We start from the raw sequence: 26210 nt of genomic DNA on the forward strand, positions 1-26210 counted from the left end.
CCCTGGCTCTGGAGAGCATCCCCTAAAGTGGGAAAAAGATTCAACAGAGCCATATGGTACTTTCAAGCTTAGTAAATGGAAAAAAAAAATGCATCTTTATATAAGACTATTTGGTATCAATTAGTAGATGCAGGTGAACTCTCAATTTTGGATGCTAGGGAGTAAAACAGAACAAAATATTGGTGTTGTTAGGATGATTGAATTTAACTATGTAAAACGTGAGAAAGTTTCTTGTAGGAAAATATTTAGTAGTATTCTGGGGGAAGTTAGAAAGGAGTTTCATGGAGAAGCAGATTTTTGAATATGTTTAACAATTTTCTTTTTCTTATATTTTGGACTCTGGATTTTCCTCTTGTAAGTATTCTGACTTTATCTGAATTTTACGTTGTCAAACGTCCAGGGAGAATCAGGTATAAGGTTCTCACCTGTCCTGCCCAGCCCAGTAAGACTGAGTTTGTCACGGTGAAAAGTTCTTGAACCCTCAGGGTCTCCTCTTCCGTCTCTACCCAAACCATCCTAATCCACGCTGCCGTCATCTCTCACCTGGGTTATTGCTGTAACCTAATTTTTGCTCTCCTTGTTTCCACTCTGGCCTCCTTTAGCCTATTCTCATTACGGCAGCCAGAAGAAGCCCAGTACAATGTCCCTTAGATCATTCCTCTCCTCCAAAGCCCTCCAGTCCTTTTCCATCAGCCTGTGACTGAGTCTTTATCTGGGCCTTCTCTGTACTTCTGGTCCCTTTATCTTTTTATTTATTTTAATCCTTGCTTACTCTTCTTCCAGGCCTTCCAAGAACAGTTAATACATGAGATGCACTTCCCATGATCAGTTCAGTGAACATTGCACTGGCTGTTAGAAGGCTCTTTCCCAGGATATCTGTAGAGCTTTGCACCTATCCCCATCACCCACCTCCTTCCACCTTTTCTCAAAGCACACCTTTTTATGGAAAATTGCAGCATGGCTCCTGTCCCCCAAATTCCTTTTCCCCTTTTGCCTTGGTTTCTTCATAATACTTATCACTATATATTTTCCTTTTTACTTTATTTAATTTTAATTAAATTTTTTAAATTTAATTTTTATTTTATATTGGAGTATGGTTGATTTACAATGTTGTGTTAGTTTCAGGTGTACAGCAAAGTGGTTCAGTTACACATATACATATATGCATGCTTTTTCAGATTCTTTTCCCATGTAGGTTATTACAAAATATCAAGTAGATTTCCCTGTGCTATACTCCAAGTCCTTGTTGGTTATCTATTTTATATATAGTAGTGTGTATATGTTAATTCCAAACTCCTAATTTATCCCTCCCCAGACCTTTACTCTGTCGTCTTCTTTTTTTTTTTTTTTTTGGCCGCAATCTGTAGGCTCCATGAAGGGTGTTTTGTCTGTTCACTGCTATATTATAGAGCTCATCAAATGAATGGACAAAAGAAAGTTCAGCTCATCATTACTCCCAGAATTCCATGGGGCCTTTAGTAAGTGGATACTGATAACTATGATCACAGTTCTTCCCCTTCCAATTTAGAGAACCTCCCAGAGATTTGGCACACTGGTAGGTATTTGGACCCTCAGGGTCAAGACCCTTTTTTTTTTTTTTTGCGGTACACGGGCCTCTCACTGTTGTGGCCTCTCCCATTGCAGAGCACAGGCTCTGGACACACAGCCTCAGCAGCCATGGCTCACGGGCCCAGCTGCTCCGCGGCATGTGGGATCTTCCCGGACCGGGGCACGAACCCGTGTCTCCTGCATCGGCAGGCAGACTCTCAACCACTGCGCCACCAGGGAAGCCCAGGGGTCAAGACTCTTGATATATTATCTTAATATATCAGAATCAGTAATGCCAATGGAGACTTTCTACTCTACCCCACCCTGCCCTAAGGGAGACTGTTCAGCAGAAACATGGATATTCCTTTAAATCACAGGATATTTTGTACTTTAGAAAAGCAGTGGTCCAGGTGTTTGGCCCACTGTTCTTTGGTAGAAGCTTCCTTACCCCATGCAGCTCCCTTTCCAAGTGTTTTGTTTTTTTTTTTTCATCTTTATTGGAGTACAATTGCTTTACAATGGTGTGTTAGTTTCTGCTTTATAACAAAGTGAATCAGTTATACATATACGTATGTTCCCATATCTCTTCCCTCTTGCGTCTCCCTCCCTCCGACCCTCCCTATCCCACCCCTCCAGGTGGTCACAGAGCACCCAGCTGATCTCCCTGTGCTATGCGGCTGCTTCCCACTAGCTATCTATTTTACATTTGGTAGTGTATATGTGTCCATGCCACTCTCTCACTTTGTCACAGCTTACCCTTCCCACTCCCCATATCCTCAAGTCCATTCTCTAGTAGGTCTGTGTCTTTATTCCGGTCTTACCCCTAGGTTCTTCATGACATTTTTTTTTCTTAGATTCCATATATATGTGTTAGCATACGGTATTTGTCTTTCTCTTTCTGACTTACTTCACTCTGTATGACAGACTCTAGGCCCATCCACCTCACTACAAATAACTCAATTTCGTTTCTTTTTATGGCTGAGTAATATTCCATTGTATATATGTGCCACATCTTCTTTATCCATTCATCTGATGATGGACACTTAGGTTGCTTCCATCACCTGGCTATTGTACATAGAGCTGCAATGAACATTTTGGTACATGACTCTTTTGGAATTATGGTTTTCTCAGGGTATATGCCCAGTAGTGGGATTGCTGGGTCATATGGTAGCTCTATTTGTAGTTTTTTAAGGAACTTCCATTCTGTTCTCCATAGTGGCTGTACCAATTCACATTCCTGACAGCAGTGCAAGAGTGTTCCCTTTTCTCCACACCCTCTCCAGCATTTATTGTTTCTAGATTTTTTGATGATGGCCATTCTGACTGGTGTGAGATGATATCTCATTGTAGTTTTCATTTGCATTTCTCTAATGATTAATGATGTTGAGCATTCTTTCATGTGTTTGTTGGCAATCTGTATATCTTCTTTGGAGAAATGTCTATTTAGGTCTTCTGCACATTTTTGGATTGTGTTGTTTGTTTTTTTGTTATTGAGCTGCATGAGCTGCTTGTAAATTTTGGGGATTAATCCTTTGTCAGTTTCTTCATTTGCAAATATTTTCTCCCATTCTGAGGGTTGTTTTTTCTTCTTGTTTATGGTTTCCTTTGCTGTGCAAAAGCTTTGAAGTTTCATTAGGTCCCATTTGTTTATTTTTGTTTTTATTTCCATTCCTCTAGGAGGTGGGTCAAAAAGGATCTTGCTGTAATTTATGTCACAGAGTGTTCTGCCTATGTTTTCCTCTAAGAGTTTGATAGTTTCTGGCCTTACATTTAGGTCTTTAATCCATTTTGAGTTTATTTTTGTGTATGGTGTTAGGGAGTGTTCTAATCTCATACTTTTACATGTACCTGTCAAGTTTTCCCAGCACCACTTATTGAAGAAGCTGTCCTTTCTCCACTGTACATTCCTGCATCCTTTATCAAAGATAAGGTGACGATATGTGCGTGGGTTTATCTCTGGGCTTTCTATCCTCTTCCATTGATCTATCTTTCTGTTTTTGTGCCAGTACCATACAGTCTTGATTACTGTAGCTTTGTAGTATAGTCTGAAGTCAGGGAGCCTGATTTCTCCATTTTTCATTCTAAAGATTGCTTTGGCTATTCGGGGTCTTTTGTGTTTCCATACAAATTGTGAAATTTTTTGTTTTAGTTCTGTGAAAAATGCCAGTGGTAGTTTGATAGGGATTGCATTGAATCTGTAGATTGCTTTGGGTAGTAGAGCCATTTTCACAATACTGATTCTTCCAATCCAAGAACATGGTATATCTCTCCATCTATTTGTATCACCTTTAATTTCTTTCATCAGTGTCTTATAATTTTCTGCATACAGGTCTTTTGTCTCCTTAGGTAGGTTTATTCCTAGATATTTTATTCTTTTTGTTGCAGTGGGAAATGGGAGTGTTTTCTTAATTTCATTTTCAGATTTTTCATCATTAGTGTATAGGAATGCCAGAGATTTCTGTGCATTAATTTTGTATCCTGCTACTTTACCAAATTCATTGATTAGCTCTAATAGTTTTCTGGTAGCATCTTTAGGATTCTCTACATATAGTATTATGTCATCTGCAAACAGTGACAGCTTTACTTCTTCTTTTCCGATTTGGATTCCTTTTATTTCCTTTTCTTCTCTGATTGCTGTGGCTAAAACTTCCAAAACTATGTTGAATAAGAGTGGTGAGAGTGGGCAACCTTGTCTTGTTCCTGATCTTCATGGAAATGGTTTCAGTTTTTCACCATTGAGGACGATGTTGGCTATGGGTTTGTCATATATGGCCTCTATTATGTTGAGGAAAGTTCCCTCTATGCCTACTTTCTGGAGGGTTTTTTATCATAAATAGGTGTTGAATTTTGTCAAAAGCTTTCTCTGCATCTATTGAGATGATCACATGGTTTTTCTCATTCAATTTGTTAATATGGTGTATCACGTTGATTGATTTGCGTATATTGAAGAATCCTTGCATTCCTGGAATGAACCCCACTTGATCATGGTGTATGATTCTTTTAATGTGCTGTTGGGTTCTGTTTGCTAGTATTTTGTTGAGGATTTTTGCATCTATGTTCATCAGTGATATTGGCCTGTAGTTTTCTTTCTTTGTGACATCCTTGTCTGGTTTTGGTGTCAGGGTGATGGTGGCCTGGTAGAATGAGTTTGGGAGTGTTCCTCCCTCTGCTATATTTTGGAAGAGTTTGAGAAGGATAGGTGTTAGCTCTTCTCTAAATGCTTGATATCCAAGTGTTTTTGAAGGCTTCCTTTGCACAGTTTGAGTGCAAATAGTGATTCTAGTTGTCTTCCTCAGAGTTTCTGGGAGCACTATGGATAGTGGATTTTTGTTAGTTTCTAAAGCTGTAATATAACTTATGTGAACTCTGGTTGGATGAATCATACCTGTTTATTTATTCCACAAGTGTTCACTGAACATGGTGTGTATGCCAGGTGTTCTAATGACTGGGATAAAGCAGTGAACCCTCAAGGGGCTGCTTGTCTAATAGGAAGAGTTAGAAGGTAGACAGTAGACAAATGAACAGATACGTGTACAACATGCTAGGTGGTGATGAATGCTAGAATCATTATAAAGATTAAGGGTGAGAAAGTGGAGAGGAGTGTTGTTGTTGTGAATTTTTTTTCATATTATATTATGTAGACTTTTCAGAGACCAGATGCTTGAAGGAAATGGGCCACAGAGACGTACAGGGGAAGAACAGTCCAGTGGGGGTGGTGTAAAATGCCAAGGGGTTCAAGGGACAGCAATGAATTCAGTCTGGCCAGAGCTGGGGTGTAGGAGGGGTGGGCCAGGAGCTGAGGAAAGGGGTTCTGTGCAATGTCATGGAGGTAAGGATGGGATTTTTCTTTAATGGAAATGGGAAGTCATGGAGGGTACTGAACCAGAGTGATGTGATTGGATTTCTGTTTTAAAAGAATGAGCCTTGGAGAGTGGGTGTCAAGAATGCAGACAGACATAGAACCAACTCTCTACCATCCCACCCCTCCTTTCTTTGTCCTGGAATAAGAAACTAAGATCCAATTTGCTTGTTACCCCCTCAGATACTTTTTAGGCATCAGTCTACCACATAGAAGAATGTCCATTTTGTTATTTGGATCGTTCTATGTGCTTTGGGGATAGCTCGTGTGTTACCACCCACTCTGGTGACAATCCTGTGTTTTCTACATCGATTAAATCTCTGCAGGTCCATCTGCTACCAAAAGAAAAAAAAAAAGTGGGAGAAGCAGACAGACCACCTATAAATCTCTCCCAGTCATTCAGGGGAGAAGTGATTATTTTGAAGATAGAACATGGTTTGCTTGTTGATCTGATAAAGGGTATAAGAAGAAGAGGGGCGTCCAGGATGAGTCCATGTGTAGGCTGGCATTAGGGATTATCTTAGTCTGTTGGGACAACTATCATAGAACACCATAGACTGGGAAGCTTGTAAACCACAGGAATTTACCTCTTCTAGTTCTAGAGTCTGGAAGTCCAAGATCAAGGTGCTGGCAGATTTGGTGTCTGGTGAGGTCCTGCTTTCTAGTTGGTAGACAGTTGTCTTTGCACTGAGTCCTCACATGGCACAAGTAGAGCAGGAGCTCTCCAGGGTCTCTTTTATAAGACCACTAATCCTAGTCATGGAGATTCCAACTCTCATGAACCCAATCACCTCCCCAAGGCTCTGCTTCCACCTGCTATCTCATTGGTGATTTGGTTTCAACATATGAATTTGCGGGGGTGGGTGGGGGAAACAAAAACATCCAGGCTATAGCAGCAGTTTAGAAGAAAAGATAGGCTATCTACTGAGATGGGGAAGCCTGCAGGGGGACAGGTTGCAGGAGAATTAACTTTAGTCTTAGGTTTCGACATAAGTATTCTTGGACTTGAACAAGTAGGGCCCCTGCCTGGGCTCCATGCCTCCCTTGGCATAACTTTTACAAAACTGTCTAAAGTCCCACTCCACTGCTTTAGTTTTTCACAGTTTATTTCATATTTTGAATGTCCCAAATGGTATGGTTTCTGAAAATTCTGACAGATTTTGAGGTCAAGAAGCTTTTCCATTCCATTAGCTTTAGTGACATTTAGAGTAATCAGTGTCCTCCAAGAATAATGACAAAATGAGTAATTGGGTTACTTTAAGGCATTGTGAAGTCTCTTTTGCACAAGGGTGTGGGTCCACTTAAACCTTGTGCTGTGGTATGAATGTCTAACCATCCATCTGTCAGCTCTGATTGCACAAAAAGATCTACATTAAAAAAAATGTAGATCTCCTATACCCCTAAACTACTCTTTGAAGTTGAAATGAAGCTCCCTGGGGTGAAAGAAAAAATTAAAATCTAGCTTGTGAAGAGGATAGAGGGTTTTTGGGGTACTCTTGCCTCTGAGGATGTGATGCCAATCAGAAGTATTCATGTATTTAATTTGCCTTTTAAATTTGTATTTTTTCCATAAAAACATTTCCAACAAGTAAATAGCTGTGACCGCCATGCTCGTTTATGGCATCTTGCTGCCAGGTTTTGAATATGAACACATATTTACCCTCATGATGAAGTGAGTGCCCTTCTGTTGCCTCTTAAAGGTTCAAACTGAGGTTGACATTGCCAAGTGGAACAGGATGGGTGGAGCTGGTGGTGTCCACACTGGAGGTGGAGAAAATTGTTGGCAGGCTCCAGAATGGGATAATGTCTCCAAAGTGTTTGGAGCTCCTTGCTGCAAAGACCTTGAGTAATTTCCATGTATTATTCGGGTTGTATAAGGTAATCTGCTCTGCTATCAACCATGAATCCTTTCATTGCACATTTTAAGCAAAGTAGGTCCATTTTAAAATGCTAAATGGAATAATTTTAAGCTATCCTACCTTTCAAAATATTAGAAGTACTTTCTCTGTCTTCAAATTAGCCTTAAGAAAGGCAAGAGATAAACATGGATCGGGTGTTAACCCCTCACCAAGCACTGTGGGAAATGCTTTACATTCACACCCTCATTTAATTTTCACAGAACAAAGGGCCAAGTGCCATTTGGCTCAGAGGAGAGTCAACTTCCCACTTTAAACAGAGGAGAATGAGGACAAGTAATTCAGTGATTTTCTCAGGTCTGAGCATCAGGACAAGGTGGAGCCAGGTGGTTTTTCTCCAGGATTTTTTTGCCACCACTCTGGCTGGCTTACTACACCTTCATTTTTAAGGGACTTCTGAGATTTGCTTCAGTAGTGGTGTTAGAAACAAAGCTACTAGAGTAAGTAAGGCTTTATTTTAGGAATGTCTTCACTGGAGTAACACTTTTGAAATTTGATCTCCATCCTAAAATGAACTTTCTTTTTTTGACCAAGTTCTAGCATAGGATCTTGCATATGTTAAGTGTCCAATCAAAATTAAGTGAGTGAATCAATGAACAAAAAATGATTGCCTGTACCTCTGATGAGTCTAATGGCTATTACAGGTACAGCACTAAGCTTGGCTTTGTCACAACTCTTTATAGCTATTATGATCTCCATTTCATAGAGGAGTGAAGGAAGTACATAGTGGTGAGAAGAACATTTCCATCACACCAGGGATGGCAAATAGATTTTTGTCTTGGGTGCTGGGTTCAATCATTGATAATAGTGGATGTCTGGAGCTAGATAGTGGTCCCTACCTGGACAGTAGTATATAACTGATGGTATGTACCTGGATCGGAGATACTGCGGGAGATGGCTATACTGCAAAGCCAGGAGCCCGTACCAGGACCCATTGTGAGAAACTGCCATGTTTGATTTACTCTTTTCCACTCTGAGTCTGAAATAGAGGAGTGGTCATATTCACTCCTGACATTTTTGGCTAATACAATGTTCTATGGAGGTGGGTTTTCTATGGTATTCATCAGGCTGTTTGATGCTTTGAGTTCTGTATTGAGTATTGCAGTCATTTTTATTTTGTTTTGTTTGCTTTTGGATGCCTGCAGTAAAAAACAACCCCAAAGACCCCTAAATTACTTTTACAATTTCTTAATGCACACTGAGTAGCCTTTCATACTGTTAGAATTTTGATTAACTCTTCATTGATGTCGTGGAATGGTGTGATGTTCTGCAGAATGTCCAGATAGTTTAGACCCCTTGAAATATGCCAGATGGTAGGAGAGTTATTATAGCCCTGGGAAAATTATATAAATGTCTAATGTGGTTTGTCCCAAACAAATGGAAATTATTTATGGTCTCCTTTCCATCAGTTATAGAAAACAATGCACTATCCCGAACAGTGGCTACATACCTGTACCTGAGGCAGTGTTAATTTGTTTTTGCAAAGATAACACTACTGGCACAGAAGTTACAATTGGGGTTGAGTTTGGTAGTCCACTGTACTGGTGATTAAATGGGGTTTATCAGAGAGCAGGAAAGTGGTTGCTAGGGGCTAGAGGGTGGGGGAAATAAGGAGAGGTTGGTAAAGCATAGAAACTTTCAGTTATTAGATGAATACTGTCTGAAAATCTAATGTGTAATGTATAACATGGTGACTGTAGTTGGTAACACTGTGTTATGTAATGGAAATTTTCTAAGAGGGTAGAACTTAAATATTCTTACCAAAAAAAGTGAGTAAATATGTGAGGTGATGGATGTTAACTTGATGGAGGAAATCCTTTCACAATGTGTAAGTATAGCAAATCATCACAATATGTACTTTAAGTGTCTTAAAATTTTGGCAATTAAACCTCAATAAAGCTGGAAAAATAAATGGATTTTTGATGGGGTCATCACTTCTGCATCCTTTTCTTTAGATACTTGAGGATGGCAATAATCTCTGCCATTTCTCCAAGATCTCACAAAATGCTTTTTTTTTTCTTTTTTCCTTTTTCTCCTTTATTTTTCTTTTTTCTTTTCTTTCCTTTCCTTTCCTTTTTTCTTTCTCTTTTCTTCTCTTTTTACCCCTCCCCCTCCCCCACCCCCTTTTTCTTCCTCCCTTCCTCCCTCCCTTCCATCCTGTCTTGGCTGAATGGGAGGAATGAACATTTTCAGAGGCTTCCACTTGCCTTTATGATAATGACAAAAACAACTCCCATGATAGGTCTTATAAGGTCAAGGAATGAATGGTTCAGGATATTCCAACTATCAAATACGTCTATTCCAACTATATATTCAGGGACTGGAAATGACCATGGGGACGTAGGGGACCAGGCCTCCATATATTATGTGGTCCCTCTACTCCCCATTCTAACAAGGGAGCATAATGACACTTTGGGTCCCGAGTATCAATGTCAACTTGGGCCCTGTGTGCAGGAAACTGTAATGTTTGGTATCCCCTTCACACAGTGTTCATTTACTCAAGTAAGTGGCTGTAGGTCCCTTTGGGAAGCATTAGATGGATTACTGTAAATAGTTGCTGTAGCAGTACAGGATCTGGGAATCTGGCTTTTTCTTCAGGCAGTTGGGTTTTGGTCTGAAAATTGGCTCAGATACGGAAACCAGGCAAGGGAATTTTTATGGAGGCAGCTAACCTCAGCTAACTGGTCAACTACATCCTTGGTGTATTTCAATTGTATAGATCAGCATGCCTGGATCTGAAGACATTTCAGGCAGGATACTTCTATTCTGGAGGCCAGTCTTGTGCACTGTAACGGTTCTATCGGTATTCCCTGATCTCTACCCGCTAGTTGCCAGCAGTGCCCAGTGATTGTGACAATCAAACGTGTCTCCAGACGTTGCCAGATGTCCTCTGTGGGGCAAAACTACCCCCAGTAGTGCGTCTTTTAATAATCTTTAAACATTGCCGCGGGTTTCCAGGGAGTGTTCATGTCAAAACTACTTCATGGATGAGAACCAACTGAAAATAACCAGCAAGGTAGCTCCCAAATCCCATTTTAGAGACTGCTTCCTCCGTTCACTTCTGGCACCAATTTCCTTAGGTCTAGTTCCCAGGAAACAGTCTCGGATAAAGATTTGCGTTCAGGAAGTTGTTGCCCTTGATTTGGTACCTGTGGGGAAGTAAGAGCTGTAGGACCAGCAGAGGGAGGCCTGAGTCCATCCCACAGGCCTCTCCTAAGGAGAGTTGTACTCCCTCAGGCAAAGGAGCTGGGCTATTATGTCCCTGCATCAACCACTCAGTGGATGATCATGGAGAGGGGACATGACTTGGGGTAAGGTGGATTTCTTTAGTTGAGGGCAATTCCTGACACAGGGCTCAGTGAAATGGCATTGGCTGCCAAACCTCTAGCTTCTGGGAATGTCTCAGTCCTGAAAGGGGTATCTGAGCAGAATGTCCATTAATAATAGAAATAAAAATTTCCAAAGATACAGACTTCACCTATCTTCACTAACATATGGTAGTATCTCATCTACCTCTTATTCTGCCACCTTTAGCACACAACAGTTCATCAAATATCAAAAACTGTTTACACATCATGAGGTGTAAGACACCACACTTTATTATTTAGATCATCTGTTTTGGTGCTAGTGTATATAACCATGCAAATACTCATGCATTCCAATTGATTTTTGCCAATCAGAAAATACATATTATGTAAGGGAGTGTTTTGATGAAGGGGCTTTATTAAGATCTGAAAAATTTTATTCAGAGTCTGAATGGATTCTGTGGATGGCTGAATAGGGTTATTGAAATTAATGCAGAGCATTATAAAGCTGAAAACTCATGGTATATCTATGATATGATTTCCCATTTTGTTATTGTTATACAACCAACATGGCATAAATAAAAAAAGTCATGTAAAGCAATATAATGGCTTGTTGTTAATAATAACAACCCAAATTTAAATAACTATTTAGAACAATGAATTGTGTCTTCCTAACCAAATAATAAGCCAAGCTTCCCCAGCAGAAGCATTGCTGTACCACTTGGGAGTATAAACTCTAAAACTCTGACAAAATTATATATCCCAGTAGTGTTTTTTTTACCTTTGTGGTTATAAGGTCATGCTGCTTGTATAACTAGCTTAATATAGTTAGTTGCATTTTTATTTTAAACCACTGTTTTCAGAAATTTATTCTAAAAATATTTCCATGATGAAACTTGGTATCTTATATGACATACTGCATTTTATCCTCAGAGATTCAGCCTTTCCAAAAATATCCATATATTTTCAGTCAATTTTACTGCTTCTGTGTTTGCAAAAAGCAAAGTAACCTTAGTGGTTTCATAAAAATTTTATTAGTGAAGACCTTGAGGAAAAGGAAACTTCATACTTCAAGTATTTCAAATCAAACATTTTCTTTTGATTTTCTAATTAACACTTTTATTACTATCCTAAACTTCAATTAAGTAATACTGATAATAGTCATGAAAAATCTATAGATTTTTCCATAGTTTATTTTTTTCGATTCTTAAGTTGCCTTGAATAAAGGAATAAATAATGATATTTCTTGAAAGTAAATAATGTCAATAAAAGTCACCATTTAAAGAAATATAACTAGATATGCGGGGGTCTTGTGCTCTATCAATACATGGAAGTTTTTCTCTTTTGAACTTTCAAGTTTATGTTAATGCTTCTATAGGATGGTTTATTGAATTCTCTCATTAAAAATTGCTATTCTTGATTTCTTCAATTTGTTTCTTCTTACATGTGCTTCATCTTACTTTTGTTTCTCTTATTCTATTACTATCTACATTTCGTAAACTGTTTACAAAATCTATTTTAATATTCTCTATTTTCAGCTCTCATACACTATCTTATTTAAAATGCAGTTTTTTTGTATTAAAATAATAATTAATAGATGATTATTAAATACATATGTATACATTTATTTCTCGACACGTTTAAAAATGGAATTTATTTAATTAGGAAGCGAATTATGTGGCACAGATGTTAACAGCCTTATTTTTTATTTTAATAAATAATTTTGGGTGATTTTATATTTATTTAAGTGTTCAAAAAATTTATATATTTCTAGAGGGAATTCATATTTAATCATGTTATATATCTACACTAACACTCAGTACTAATTTTCCATCTGGTGCCAAGAACAAATATTAGTACACATACATACAGAGGATTGTTCACATTTTAGAACTTGCTTTTAATCTCTGTTAAAACATTGACCAAATGCATTTGGGAATGAAGTAGTGCACATTTTCTTTCTGGCTGTCCAATAATTGCTAAAAGGTAAGTGGATACCTTCCTTTAACCTTTTGATTCAGGAAAATAAGATGTGTTGTTCATGGAGTTTGACTTAGTCGTCTATTATAAATTTATTTTCACTTGGCTACAAATAAATTCTTCTTAAACTGTCAGAGATTGCCTTTGAATTGACCTTGGGGCACAGCTATTCTGAAAGAAAGGTTTCAGATATCAGCTTTGTTGATTCAGCCCTTCATCCCAGAAAGGCACCCAGGGAGAGAACCATCTTTAGACTGCTCCAGAGAACCAAGGTTCCTGTGATAATGCTTTATGTGTTTCTGACTATGTTTCATTAAAAGATAAATTAATATCTAAGAAATAACAAATAACACAATGTGGATGGTTTACCATTACTGCAAGATGCACTATGTGCATATGTCAGATGAGATGGCAAAATGAGATTCTTCTGGAAAAGTGGAAATCTAATGCCCCCTAAAAAGTCCAATTTAATTTCAAAAGAAAATCATGCAGTTTCCTGATTCAGACATTTCATCTGTGTAGTGGGAGCATTTCATTTGGTCATTGTAGCAGTTCTCCAGGGGAATACTGGCTATGAAACAGGGTATTTCAATATCCATAAAGACTTTTTTTACACATAGAATTACTCCTCAAGAAATGAATGAGTAGAACATATAAAATTCTGTTTAGAAATTTCTACTGTGGATGGTATCATTTTCCTAGGGAAAAAGAAGTTGTGCTTGTAGAGTGCATAATGAGGAATCATATCTGTCACCACCTGGAGGGTTGATTGTATATATAGAAGCCACCCATTATGGGAAACTATGCATATACACACATATATATGTGTATATGTATTATATAATACATAGAAAACATATATAATATAATAACATACACACACACACCCTAAAGATTTCAGAGAAATTCCCATCAAAATATGCCTTCCATTTAATTTTATGTAAGATTGAAAAATGTGTGTTAAAGCAGCCCATTTATGTTCTGCATGAAAGAATGGTTCATTATTACTTTTTCAACCAAAGCTTTTTCAATAGTTGGTGATGTATTTAACCTCATCCTAAAGAAAACTAGAATAGGAGCCAGGGACCATAGTTAGGTAACCTTAGAAAGTCATTTAATCTCTCTTTCAGTCTGCCTACCCCACAGAGTAACTCCACAGATGAAATGTAGATAGAAAAGTGCTTTGGAATAATAAAGCAACATATAAATGCAAGATAGTATTGCTTTGGTTGTTGCCCTGTGAAAGTGAACCATTAGAAATCTGATGCCAGATGTGGGCATACATTCAGCCATGTAACTTGGCTTTTTGAAACCCTCATTCTGGATAATACACCTTTTGTTGTTCACTAGTATCATACACTACTCCACATAAAACAGGATAAAGTGAACTCAGTTACAGGGATTTTATTGCCATAAAAATAAATTTAGACCAAAAACCTGTTTAAGGATGATGGTGCTCACTTCTGCAAACTAGATTGCAATTCCTTGGAACTTATAAGTCATTCATCAACTCTTATATATGCAGTGTATAAGAACAGTGCCACGTCCCCAGTGACCCCTGTACCAGAAGGTAACACACAGATCACTGTGCCACTAAAACGTAATCTTGTTATGGACAGAGATTTTTTGTGTGGTTGGATCATTTCCATATATCCAATAACTATAATAATGCTGGCTAATAAGTGTAGTATTCAATATAAATGAAAGGTTAACCTTGCTTTTCTAAATTTTAGATGTGAATTTGTTCATTCATTCAACAAACAGTGTTAATTAAGCGCTTAGTATATGTCCATCCTGAAAGTTTAAAATGAAAAATGGCAAACAGGCAGGCAAAGAAGTAATTACAGATTTATTTTAAAATAAGCCTCTACAAAGTGTTATTGGGTCATAGAAATGAAACTATGGTTGACTCTTGAACAACAGGGTCTGAACTGTGTGGTTCCACTTATATGTGGGCTCTTTTCAAAAGTAAATTCTGCAGTGCTACCTGATGGGACGTGTGGTTGGTTGAATCTGCAGGTGTGGAACCACAGGTAGGGAGGAACTGTGGAAGGGAGGGAGTTGGGTATACATGGAAGGCTGACTGTAAGTTACACACAGATTTTTGACTGCACAGAGGGCTGGCGCCCTTAACCCTTGTGTTGTTCAAGGGTCAACTGTACTTAATTCTATATTGGGAGGTCAGAAAAGTCTTGAGTAGATGACAGATTGAATCTTGGTTAATGAGTAAGCATTTTGATTGAGGACAGTAATTAAGGTAATCATAGTGTTGAGAAATGATTCTTCATGGGTGTCTCACATTTCTGCATATTCTACTAGTTCCTTTGGAAATATATTTTCAAGGTGTTTGTGTAGCAGATGGCCTTGGTTGATAGTAGGGTGTCCTTTCGAAGCAAAGGGCAGACGTGCTTGTTGCCCCTTATGAAATGGTCAGGTTCCCCAAGCACCGTCCCTCCAATGCTCAGGGAACTGGTACAAGAGCTGTTGGTGCTCTGGCTACTGCTATTAAGGCGAGTAGTAAAGCTTCTTGTCTCTGATTCAAGAGTCGCATATCTTCTGCCAGCATCCAGAACACTGTGGCAGGGTTACTTATTACTTCGTATGTAGGATAAAATCTCAGCCTTCACAGGTTTGACAGTTTTGTTGATGAAGATGGAATGTTGAGAGAGACACTTCCTCACTGAAAAAGGAAAGGAAGAATGAGGACTTTTCAGGTGGTTAAAGGGATTTGAGGGAAGTCCATGGGTATGGGTAACAAACATGCTGCCCAGATTTTAGTCAACTGAGCAACGAATGGTCCTCTGCTTTACTGTCTATTAAAGATGAGGAATTGGGAAAGATGGTTGCTGTCTGATTTCAGGGAAGTAGGTTCAAAGGCCGAGTGGTGCCCTTGTTGTCCTAACTCTTCTCAGAGATGGGAAACTTCCTTGGAGATCTGCTGGTCAGCCTCAGGTCCATCCATTGTGAAAAGTAGCACTAAGATGAGTCCTGGGTGGGCTGAAGGTTCTTTTCTCTCTTTCCATCAATAATTACTGGGAGTTGGGCTTCCCTGGTGGTGCAGTGGTTGAGAGTCCGCCTGCCGATGCAGGGGACACGGGTTTGTGCCCCGGTCCGGGAAGATCCCATATGCAGCGGAGTGGCTGGGCCCGTGAGCCATGGCCGCTGAGTCTGCGCGTCCGGAGCCTGTGCTCCACAACGGGAGAGGCCACAACAGTGAGAGGCCTGCGTACCAAAAAAAAAAAAAAAAAAAAAAAAAAATTACTGGGAGTGCAGAAGGAAGAAATTTGGCCAACATTATTGGAAGAAGCCAGGTGAATCATAAGAACTTTGATTGGTTGAGTTGGGAGGAGATAGGATGGGATAATTAATGCTTCTAATACGGAATAACAGTAGCTGGACCTTCTTAGCCCATCCAGCAGTCTGTCCTCTGTAACTTAATACAACTAGAGATGGCAGCAAAAGGTCTGCTGTGAGTCTTGTCTGCTATACAGAAACTTTGGGGAGATTTCACTGGGATGGACAAACTCCTATGTGAGGAGCCATAGATGACTCATTGACTAGTTTGTGGGGTACTCCTGCCCCAGGTTATATATAAGGTGCTGAAAAGCAACCCACTAGAGAATGAGAAAGGACCCAAAGAATTGTAGATGAATTTCAGAGTCACCCTTGCTACCTTGCAAGACTCCCTTCGTCCTTGTATTGTAACTGGATGAAGACTTAAGAGATGGTATCTTGACAATGGAGCACGTACAAGTTTAGCCCTTGACAGCCAGAGGGAAAAAAACCAGTGATCCTGCTGGAAACCAACACAGCTATGGAAGCTAAGGCCAGGGGTTCCCAAGGTTAAAATAGATGGCATCAGGAATGATGATTTTTGCTGCCTGATACAGGGCTTTGTGTGGACCAAAGATATTGCAAGTTCATTGGATTGAGGCAGTGGGCAGCTGTTGTGCTGATTGCTCCGTTCTGCATCCCCTCATCTTTCCCAACCTTCCTCCTTCAGCTATTTAAGGAAAAAAATGATTACTGGTGCATGGAGATCATCCATCTGAGTGTGCTGGGGAATGGTGGGGAGATCAAGGACTCTAACCTTCCTGGTTCTGTCTGATAAAGCCATCCAAGTCACCATCCTATCAGTCCCATGGGGGTGGGAGTCCTGATTCAATTAATGGGGTTGGGCAGTGTTCTCAGTGGGAAAGGGGACCTGATGCAGCCTTGTGGGTGGGGCCTTCATGGCCAGTACACTCGCCTGTTGTTGCTTGCATGTCTGAACGTATAGTAAAAACTGATGTGTGTTGTGATTGTAATTCTCTGTCCCATAAGTGCCAGAGGGTATCATCTCAATGGGAAGAGCTGTATGTAGTGAAGTGAACATAACTTTGGGGGTCCCCAAATCCTCCTGACCTCTTTGATCTCTAAGTCTCTGTGACTGGTGATTTTGCAAATTTGAGCTTCTGTCAAAGTCAGGCAGCCTCTACCTGGTGGCACTTTGGGGGGTTGTGGATCCCTTACTGCCATGACACAGCCATCCAAGTCTCTTTTAAAAATCAGCTGTTGGCTTGCCTTGGAGCTCTTTTTGAAACTGGACACCTGAGTTAGGGAGGCCGTTGTGACTCTCTGGCCCCTATTTCCATTTTGGGGGGTCAACTTGGAGTCAATGACTAACGAGGTTGGACATTTTCAACAGGCCACACTAATCAAATGGAAATTGTATATTCGAGAAAGTGGTTGGCCTGTCCCCAGTGCAATCTCAGCTTTACCCACAAAAAGTAACCCTTGCCCTCTGTTGCCTGTTCCACTGCCTGGAACAAAGCTACCGGCTCAGTGGGGGCCCTTCTCTTCATGGTGCTTTTCTTAGTCTGGTTGGATGACGTTTTGGCCGAACTGAAATCTGATGATGACCACTGGGCTCCTGCAGTTGTAAAACCTCTCCAGCCGCCATGCAGAACTGAAAGGGGATGTGATTACTCTACTTGCCCAACAGAACTTGAGGCCATTGCCATGTTTTTATTGACTCTTGGGTTGGGGTCTTTGGCCTAGCTTATTTGTCTGCCATTTGGGAAACTGTACACTAAGGTGTTAAAGACACCTCTTGGGGGAGGCTATGAATTATGGCAATAAATTATGGCTGCTGGTGGATCATCTGAAGCCCATACTCTGATGAGACACACTGGAATCACACTGCAGATCAAGCCTCCATCACCTATATTGTCACTGTTGCTGCCTGGATAAATCATAGCATTGAACATGGTAACACATCCACCATCATAAAATAGGCACAAAGTAAACAAAGCTGAGCTTCTGATGCAGAGGCCACTACAGTATAGGATTCGTTCTGCTGGTTGGATCCAGGACCCTGGGGAGGAGTGGCATGGCAGAAGTCAATATTGCAGGTTGGCCTTCTCCTGCTCCTTGAAGGTCTGTTGAGAGTAGCCTTAATTAAATGTTTTCTGAGATAAAAATGAGCGGATTTGGTTCCAGCCTCTGTTAGTTAATCAGAGGGGCCAACAGAGTGATTTACTAGTGGGAAAATTTGCCATAAACCAGGATGGTGTAAAAATGAAGAGTGGATATTATTGGGAAATAATTCTGCATAAGTTTATTGTATTTCTTGCAAGCAGAGGGATAATTACCTTTGTTCCAGACTCTCTTTTCAAGGATTTTTTTAATGCAAAATAGTTTTGAATGATAGAACTAGTGTCTCCTTCTGGAGCCAAGGGGAAGTGTCTTTCTCTCAGATCAAAGGCAGGCATACTCATGGTCAAGCATGATAAACACCGTGTATATGTCACCAAGGAACGATATGCGTACTGCCCATTAGCAAAGGTTCAAGGTTCCTGTGCTTGGGGTTCCTTTCCTGTAATGTAACCCATTGTCTGGGCAAGCATTGTATGGTCCCCTTTTTTTCCTGGGAGTTGGGGCTTGGGGAACCAGCACAAATCCTGATTTTCTAGCTACTGCTGTTGCTGTGAGTGATAAGCCTTTTTTTCCTTCTCTGACCAATGAGTCTTGTGCCTTCCACCAGCATCCATGGCAGGCTCACTTGTTAGCTTGGAAGTAGGGTAAAATTTCAGACCCTTCATAATTTTTCACAATTAGGAGCTATAAAAGATATACCTATACCCTCAATGGTGTAAGAGAGTTGACATCTATTTTCATCTCTATGAGGGACAAAATAATTGTTTCTTATAGGCATGGAATTCTTATTAAAGCAGTGATTCTGGTGTAGGTTCCTTCAATTTTTTTTTTTTTTAATCTTTATCAGCTTCCAAGTCTGCCATACTCATCTGCATCAAGCTGGCTAGAGGGGAAAGAGCATTGAGGCATGTGCATGGGATATTTTCATGGGCCAAGCCTAAAAGCGGTACATAGCATTCACATTGATGTTCCATCAACTGGAACTTGTTCAAACGTAACTCTTAGAGGAGAAATGAGGTCCAGTCCTGTGTCTGTGAAGAAGAGAAATGGTTTTGGTGGAAAATTTTCCCCACAGATAGAAGCTATTTCCAACCAATAGCAACTTCATGTCTACAGTCATGAAAGTGAGCAGGACATGACTTTAGCATGACTAAAATCACAGGATGCATGAAGTAGAGTGTGGTAGAAGGTGAGAGGCTAGTCAGGAATCATCTTTTACCTTAGGTTGATAGATCTCTCCAAAGGTGACTGGTACATTCTGAAGCATTTTAATCATGGAAAAACAAAATTAGGGAGAATACTTAGGAAGCTACAGCAATAGACTAAGTAGAAAAGGAAGACAATTTAAATACAGCCAGTGACAAAAGAGATTCACTAATACAATCAACAAACAATTATTAAGTGCAAGCTAAGTGTTGGGTGTTGTGTATATGCCAAAATAAAACCAGTAATAAAAATACCAATTAGGTACCAATTAGATATAAGTGGTAAGAGAGATGGAATCGGGTAGTAGGTGGTGGGAGAATATCTGAGGAGAGGAATGAGGCAGAGAAATCATGAGATCAGTTTTGCATCATTGAAAATTATGTGCTTCTACAACATTTAGGTGGATTTGCTCAGTAGGCATTGCATTATTTATGTAAAGCTGAAGTTGCTTAGAAACATCAATACAGAGATAGTAATGCCCAGAATGACACTGAAAATACCAAGATAGGGCTCTCACATCACACATACTCAACAATTATGTATTGACTTTATTTATATATTTATTTATATGCTGTTTAAAGGGAAACTTGTTACTCTTTGAACTTACTGAACACATTATAACTTTTTTCTGATTTCTTGGGTATTCAGATAGAGGGAATACAGATCCATGACTAGAAGACAAAATGGGAGTGTTAGATTCAAGAAGAAATGTAAAATAATATCAAGTATGCATATATTCTGCTTTGACTTAAATGGCTATAATTAGTGGGAGATTACACTTTAATTTCTTCAGATTGTTACTTCTGCCAGCTATACCAGTGATGCGAAGGAAGGTCCCAAGCTCTTTAATTGTACTCAGCATATTGTTATTACCTTAAAAAACACTATGTTCCTTTTTTGGGGTTAAACACTGCTGTTTAATAAAGTAGTATTCTTCATCCATGTATACTCCAAGCTAATTGCTCCAAGCTAATTAGCTAATTGCTAATTGAAAATGAGTTTCAGGAAACAATCAGCGATAATGAGACCACATGGCTTAAGATTGCCTAGTTTTGTTTTTGTTTTTTCATCCCTGCAATTTTAGGACTGGAGGTAATAAGAAAGAGGAGTGAGCTTCTCTTTTTTACTCTGCCTTCCCATGCCATCCCTCTATCTTATTGCCTGGTTGAAACGATGGCCATCCTGTAAATAATGCATGATTTCATGATTGTCATCCAAAACTGAGCCTAAAGCTGAGGGACCCCATGTGTCCTTGCTCAAACCTCCACCCTCCCAACTGCATGCATCACAGCCTGCTCAGGAGATGCAGAGATGAGAATTCTTTTCCTTCTCAGTTAATTTTTCCTTATTGAATTGCCTGATTTCATGGAAATTGTGGAGGGTGGTATGTAAACATTGTAACAGGGATCATCTGGGTTCCTTTGCTGAGTTAATTAACACAGAATGCTAATAAAACCAGGTAACAGCTATGGACCCTAGAAAGGGCAGGGAGCATTGTGCTGTGTGATGGAAACAAACTGGGTTGTACATACAAAATAGCCACTTTATCAGTGTATGCCTGTGATTATTACAAGGACAGAGTGAGACAATGCAAACTGGTCAGCCCAGAGTCATCATCCTTTATGAAAGGCAAGACAAAAAAATAACTTTGAAGTACAGGTCATGCTGATCTGGGTCAGTTCCATCAGCTATCCATTAGAAGACCTTGATGATTGGTTACCCACACTTAACTGGGCTCAGAGATACCAGGAGGTTATGTTTGTCCAGTCTGGAAAGATGTAGCCTACTGCCGATTTTAACTGCAATATGAAGTTGAGAAAGTCAATTTCCATTTTTCCTGTTTCAAACTAGTGTCCTTCTAAACATGATGTGACCATAATAGTTTAGGAACAGAGGGGAATATCAAGGATTAGGTCCTCCTGGGGGGAGTTTGTCCTTTAGGAAGCTGCGTTTAGGTGCTGGTTGTGCTGTGTGACACAGACAAGAAATAAACAACACATCTTATTCTCTGACACAGGCCAGAAAACTGAATTCACACTTGGCAAGTTCAGGGTATGGCAGCTGGATGATTGTGGCTGGTAGAAGTCTGTTAATACAAAGATCTAATTTCTTAATGAACTCTAACAATGGTACGTTTATCATCACGCATAGAATTACTCAGCAGATTGTCTCTTTAGATCCTGAGTAAGTCACCTTCTCCGCAGTTTTATCTTTGAAATTCATCTTTTGGATTTTAATCATAATTAGACTGAATATCACTGAGTTGTAAAAAAAAATGACCTCATGTTGCTAATAACATAAACTTGGTATTTGGATTATATCATTATATCAATTTCTTACCTTTCTTAACTTTCCAGGCTGAGAACTTAATCCAACAAAGTGAAATTGTTTGACTTTTCAAGTAAACAAGTTTGATGATCTGTTATCTCTTTTTCTCGCCTTGTATTTTTCATTTTAGGAATCATCCCAGCCATCTGGACTCCCTGAATATGTGAAAATAGTAGAAGTTGGACCTAGAGATGGATTGCAGAATGAAAAGGTAACTTGATATTAATTTTACACAGTTTTAAAAAAATGCTAAATCTAAATATTTATTGAGTCTAAAGACATATGGATTTCATATGTTAGATGATTACATTTGTTCTTAGTTGCTACTTGAATTTATAAATCTTAAATAGTATTTGCTTTCAGTTAGGAATTAATTTTCTGTTTATGCTTCAATAAATAATTTATGCAAAATACTTATAATTCTTAATGTTTTCTTAGATTATAGTTCCTACAGATATAAAAATTGAATTTATCAATCAACTTTCCCAAACTGGCTTGCCTGTAATAGAAGTGACAAGCTTTGTGTCTTCCCGATGGATACCACAGGTATGCAAATCCATAATTCCTTAACTAGATTCTTAATTCAACATTGACGAGATTTAGTGAACAGTGTGATATACATTGTGATATTAGCCTGATATATTTTGTAAGAGCATAGCAAATTAGTAATTATTAGCCCATGCATTAAGATACAATTAAAGAAAAACCTCTTTAATGAAATATATAAATTAAGTCCTAAAAAGTTATTTGGACTTAGTTGTTAAAAAGTTATTTTGGGGGCTTCCCTGGTGGCTCAGTGGTTGAGAGTCCGCCTGCCGATGCAGGGGACACGGGTTCGTGCCCCGGTCCGGGAAGATCCCACATGCAGCGGAGCGGCTGGGCCCATGAGCCATGGCCGCTGAGCCTGCGCGTTTGGAGCCTGTGCTCCACAATGGGAGAAGCCACAACAGTGAGAGGCCCGCGTACTGCAAAAACAAAAAACAAAAAACAAAAACAAAAAAGTTATTTGGAACTCCATCCTAAACCTGCAAGAGTGTATGGTCTGATATAATGAGTAGAGGCTAAGACTCTTAATAGCAGTTTAGGGTCCTGTCCTCCATTTACCATTTTACTGACTTTATGAGTGATCTGAGTATCTCCAGGTGATTTATCTTTTTTGTCTGTTACAAGGAAGTAATGCTGAGTGTTGCCTGATACCTTCCCCATTATAATCCTATTTTAAGCAGTTAGAAATGTAGACATGCTCTCTTTTTTTTAATGCTTATATTTGCTAGAGGGTTATATATATTCATATATATTGATGAAAATATATGTATTCATCAAAGACAAGGTAAAGGTAGTCATCCAGAATCTTCTCTTGAAGAGGATAGAGCCTTATCCAGAGTTGTCTGGCATATGGCAGCAATCATCACTTCTGAGACTTGGCCCTGATCTTTGAAACGTGATTAATAATTAGCAAAGAGTGACACCCCCCCACTCCTTTCCCAATCCAATTCTCATTCCCTGGATCCCTGGATTCCTTGGACCCTGTTCTCATTCCTTGGATCTTTCAGTCTCTGCCCAGCACTTAACTTCACTGATTACTTCTTCATCTGATTTCCTTGGTTTCCTCTATAATCCTCCTTCACTTATCCCCCTCCATTGCTCTTTTTGTCACCCCTGACAATCATTTCCTCACCACCAAGTTTAAGGTTCCCTTGAGATTCTTTAGTAATTTTCTCTGCCTGTGCTTTCCTCTTTGCCAACCCTTCCAAAATCAAAAGTTGCTTCTGAGTGGATGACAATTCTATATTTCCAGTCCTGTCCTCTCTGATAAGTTTCAGCCGGACGTGCCATTAGCACCTGAAACTCAGCAGGTTCAAAGTCAGACTCATCATTGTTGATCCTACTTTATGCTCATAGCCTAACTGTTCCTTAGGGAATCTTGAATTTGAATTCTCAAAAGTCTTTTATATCTGGTCAGTTACTGACCAGTTACTGGTCAGTTACAAAAATTCTTCTTCCTCAGGAGAGCCTATTCCTGAGTCTCTTCTTTTCAATCCCATGGATGTATTAGTAATCCATACACTTATGGACTAATTATTGAGATAGTCCCTTCAATGATATTCCTAAGCACTGTTTCTCCCTTCCTTATGTATTTTGCCTATTGCTTCTAAGATAATCTCCCAGAAATACTAGCCTCCCCAAACTCACAACCTCAGTTCTCTAGAACCTTCCTTCTCCCTGTTAAAAAAGTCTGGAAACCTGGCCTGGGGTTCAAGGTCTCTTTACCTGGCCCTACTTCCTTTTGCAGAAGCTCCTGGCAAGCCAAACTGCCTCTTGTTCCTACTTACATCCTGACTCTGTAGCTATACAGCACTTTATCTATATTCATTTATGTACATCTCAGTTTCTACACTGCCCTGCAGTTATAGCAAGATGGTGTAAGAAGGCTTAAAACATTAAAGCCCTTTTAATTACAAGGTATTGGAAACAACAGAAACCACAAAAGGATTAATAGTAATACATCACTTTTCACAGAGTCAGTATTCAAATATCAGGGCTACTTTGATTCCTCCTCAAAACAAACTATCACTTTTCTTCATCCCAGTTGCCACTGTATATAATCCTATATATTTTTTATAAATATTGTCTGATGATCTGCTTCCCAGACTCTGAGAGTTATGGAGGTAGTGACCGTGTCTCTCTTGTTCATCACTTGTATCCCCAGTGCTTGGTGCAGTAAGTAGGTGCTCAATAAATATCGTGACATGAATAATGAACCCATCAGCCTGAAACCATAATAACATGGCTCAATTCTCTGGCATGGACAAGTGACTCTTACTTTTTGATCATGTATTTGGTCTTGTGTTACGAAGGCCACAAATATTTTCCTTAGGAAGACACAAACAGCTTGATGAGACTAGACATATTTCTTTGACTTGTCATTTTGTAAAATGTGAGCTATTATTATTTTACTAGCTGTCATGTGAGACCCTTTATCATCTTTAAGTCTTCATGACATTGCCTCTTTATTTGATTTAGTTAATGCTCTTTTCACATATTTGATTATTGTTGGAGAGAAACTGGATACGCTGGTGTAATTTCAGAGTAAAGTTTAGGAAGGAGGACAGGTAACATTAATGATGACCAGCCAAAGTTATATTTCAGATTTTATATTTTCCTAGTCCTTTTCAAGATACTTTTATTTCCCAATGGTTTTGTGAAGCTGCCTACAAAATACGCCTCTTTACCACAGTGATGCTCAGGAAATTCTCTTATTCCACAGTAGTGGAATTGTTTGATGGATTCAGTCTGATCTAGGACACACCCTGGGACATTTCAAAGGACGAGACTAGAGCCCCTTGCAGAGAGCCACTCTTCTCCTTGAACAGCTACTTAAAAGAAAAAAGGGACAAAACAAAGGGAAGGCCGTCCCTCTGTGAGCAGTAATAGGAAAATGCCTTCTGGCCTCACAGGAAGTAGATACATTTGATGGGACTATAAAATAACATGATTCATTGACTTAATCTATTGAGATGTAATGAACTCGGCCTAGGCTCAAAGTATTATTGAATAACTTACGGAATTCCCCACAAGCTCGTGAGGACAGCTGTGGCAGGGCAGAGGTACCTCTGTTCTGTGTTCTGTCTACACTCTGTCTGGAGCTGGAGTAAGTGACTTAACCTCCTTGAACCTTGGGAATCCCAGCAATGAAGCCTGCAGCCTGGGAGGGTTTAGGGCAATAAAGCCCATGAATGGGTCCCTGTCTGTGGATGCCCAGAGTCCAGGGCACCTGACCCCAACCAGGCTCATCAGCGTTATCTGAGCGTATGCCTGACCGACAGACAACTGACTGACTTATTCCGGGTTCCATGCAGGTCAGTTACCTTCTCTGGGATAAACAGCCTTTTTCTTAAAGATTGAAGTATGTGTTTAGTTTAAATATTGGCTCGGAAAAAAAAGAAAATAAAGGTACTCATCCTTCAAATACTAAGGAATATGTTATATATTTCACTTTTAATACTCATCTGGTTACATGCATTCCAAGTCAAAAAAAAAAAAAAGAAAAAGGAGTGTTTTAAATAAATCACATATCTAAAAGAGCAGTGTGCCTGGATCAAAGATAATATCAAATTGAACTTCCAAAGTTATACTGGTCACATATTACATAGCACATCAAGGGTTTTTCAAAGAACAGTCTTGAGAGCATCCCATGTTTTACAATTTGTTTTTCTATAGTGGTGTTTGGATTCTAGATTTCACTGAGCTTGCCTGAGTGAGCCTTTTCTATTGTTGTGGTTGGAGGTTATCTCATTATGTAACTACCAATTTCATTGTTCTGTTGCTAACGAAAAAGGCCTTAAATCAACAGAACTAACTCATAATGGTAATTTGAACTTTTATATTATAACCTCTCATTTTTTTAAAAAAAATAATTTATTTTTTATTGAAGTATTGTTGATTTACAACGTTGTATTATTTTCAGGTGGACAGCAAAGTGATTCAGTTATACATAAACGTATTCTTTTCCACGTTCTATGACCTCTCATTTTTTGAGAAAATGTCATGACACCAGGCTCGTCTAGCTCAGAATAATGTCTGAGATTTGTGACAGAACGATTTTAGTGCACCAGCTTACATGTAATTTTCTGAATAATTTCTAATCCT

General features: G+C 39.2%; 1 protein-coding gene across 2 annotated transcripts in view; it reads left to right on the forward strand.

Moving 5' to 3' along the window:
- Positions 1-26210, forward strand: part of HMGCLL1 (3-hydroxymethyl-3-methylglutaryl-CoA lyase like 1) — a 143879-nt gene that overhangs the window by 28885 nt on the left and 88784 nt on the right. Inside the window, exons 2-4 of one of the 2 annotated variants that reach the window (XM_049716248.1) lie at positions 1368-1478; positions 21691-21771; positions 21999-22106. In XM_049716248.1, coding sequence (XP_049572205.1) covers positions 1467-1478; positions 21691-21771; positions 21999-22106 — 201 coding nt within the window. In that variant the 5' untranslated portion in view covers positions 1368-1466. The remainder of the gene's footprint in view (positions 1-1367; positions 1479-21690; positions 21772-21998; positions 22107-26210) is intronic. The other variant, XM_004267774.3, reaches the window with a different exon arrangement.

Source organism: Orcinus orca, chromosome 10 (assembly GCF_937001465.1).
Source record: "Orcinus orca chromosome 10, mOrcOrc1.1, whole genome shotgun sequence".
Lineage (NCBI taxonomy): Eukaryota > Metazoa > Chordata > Mammalia > Artiodactyla > Delphinidae > Orcinus > Orcinus orca.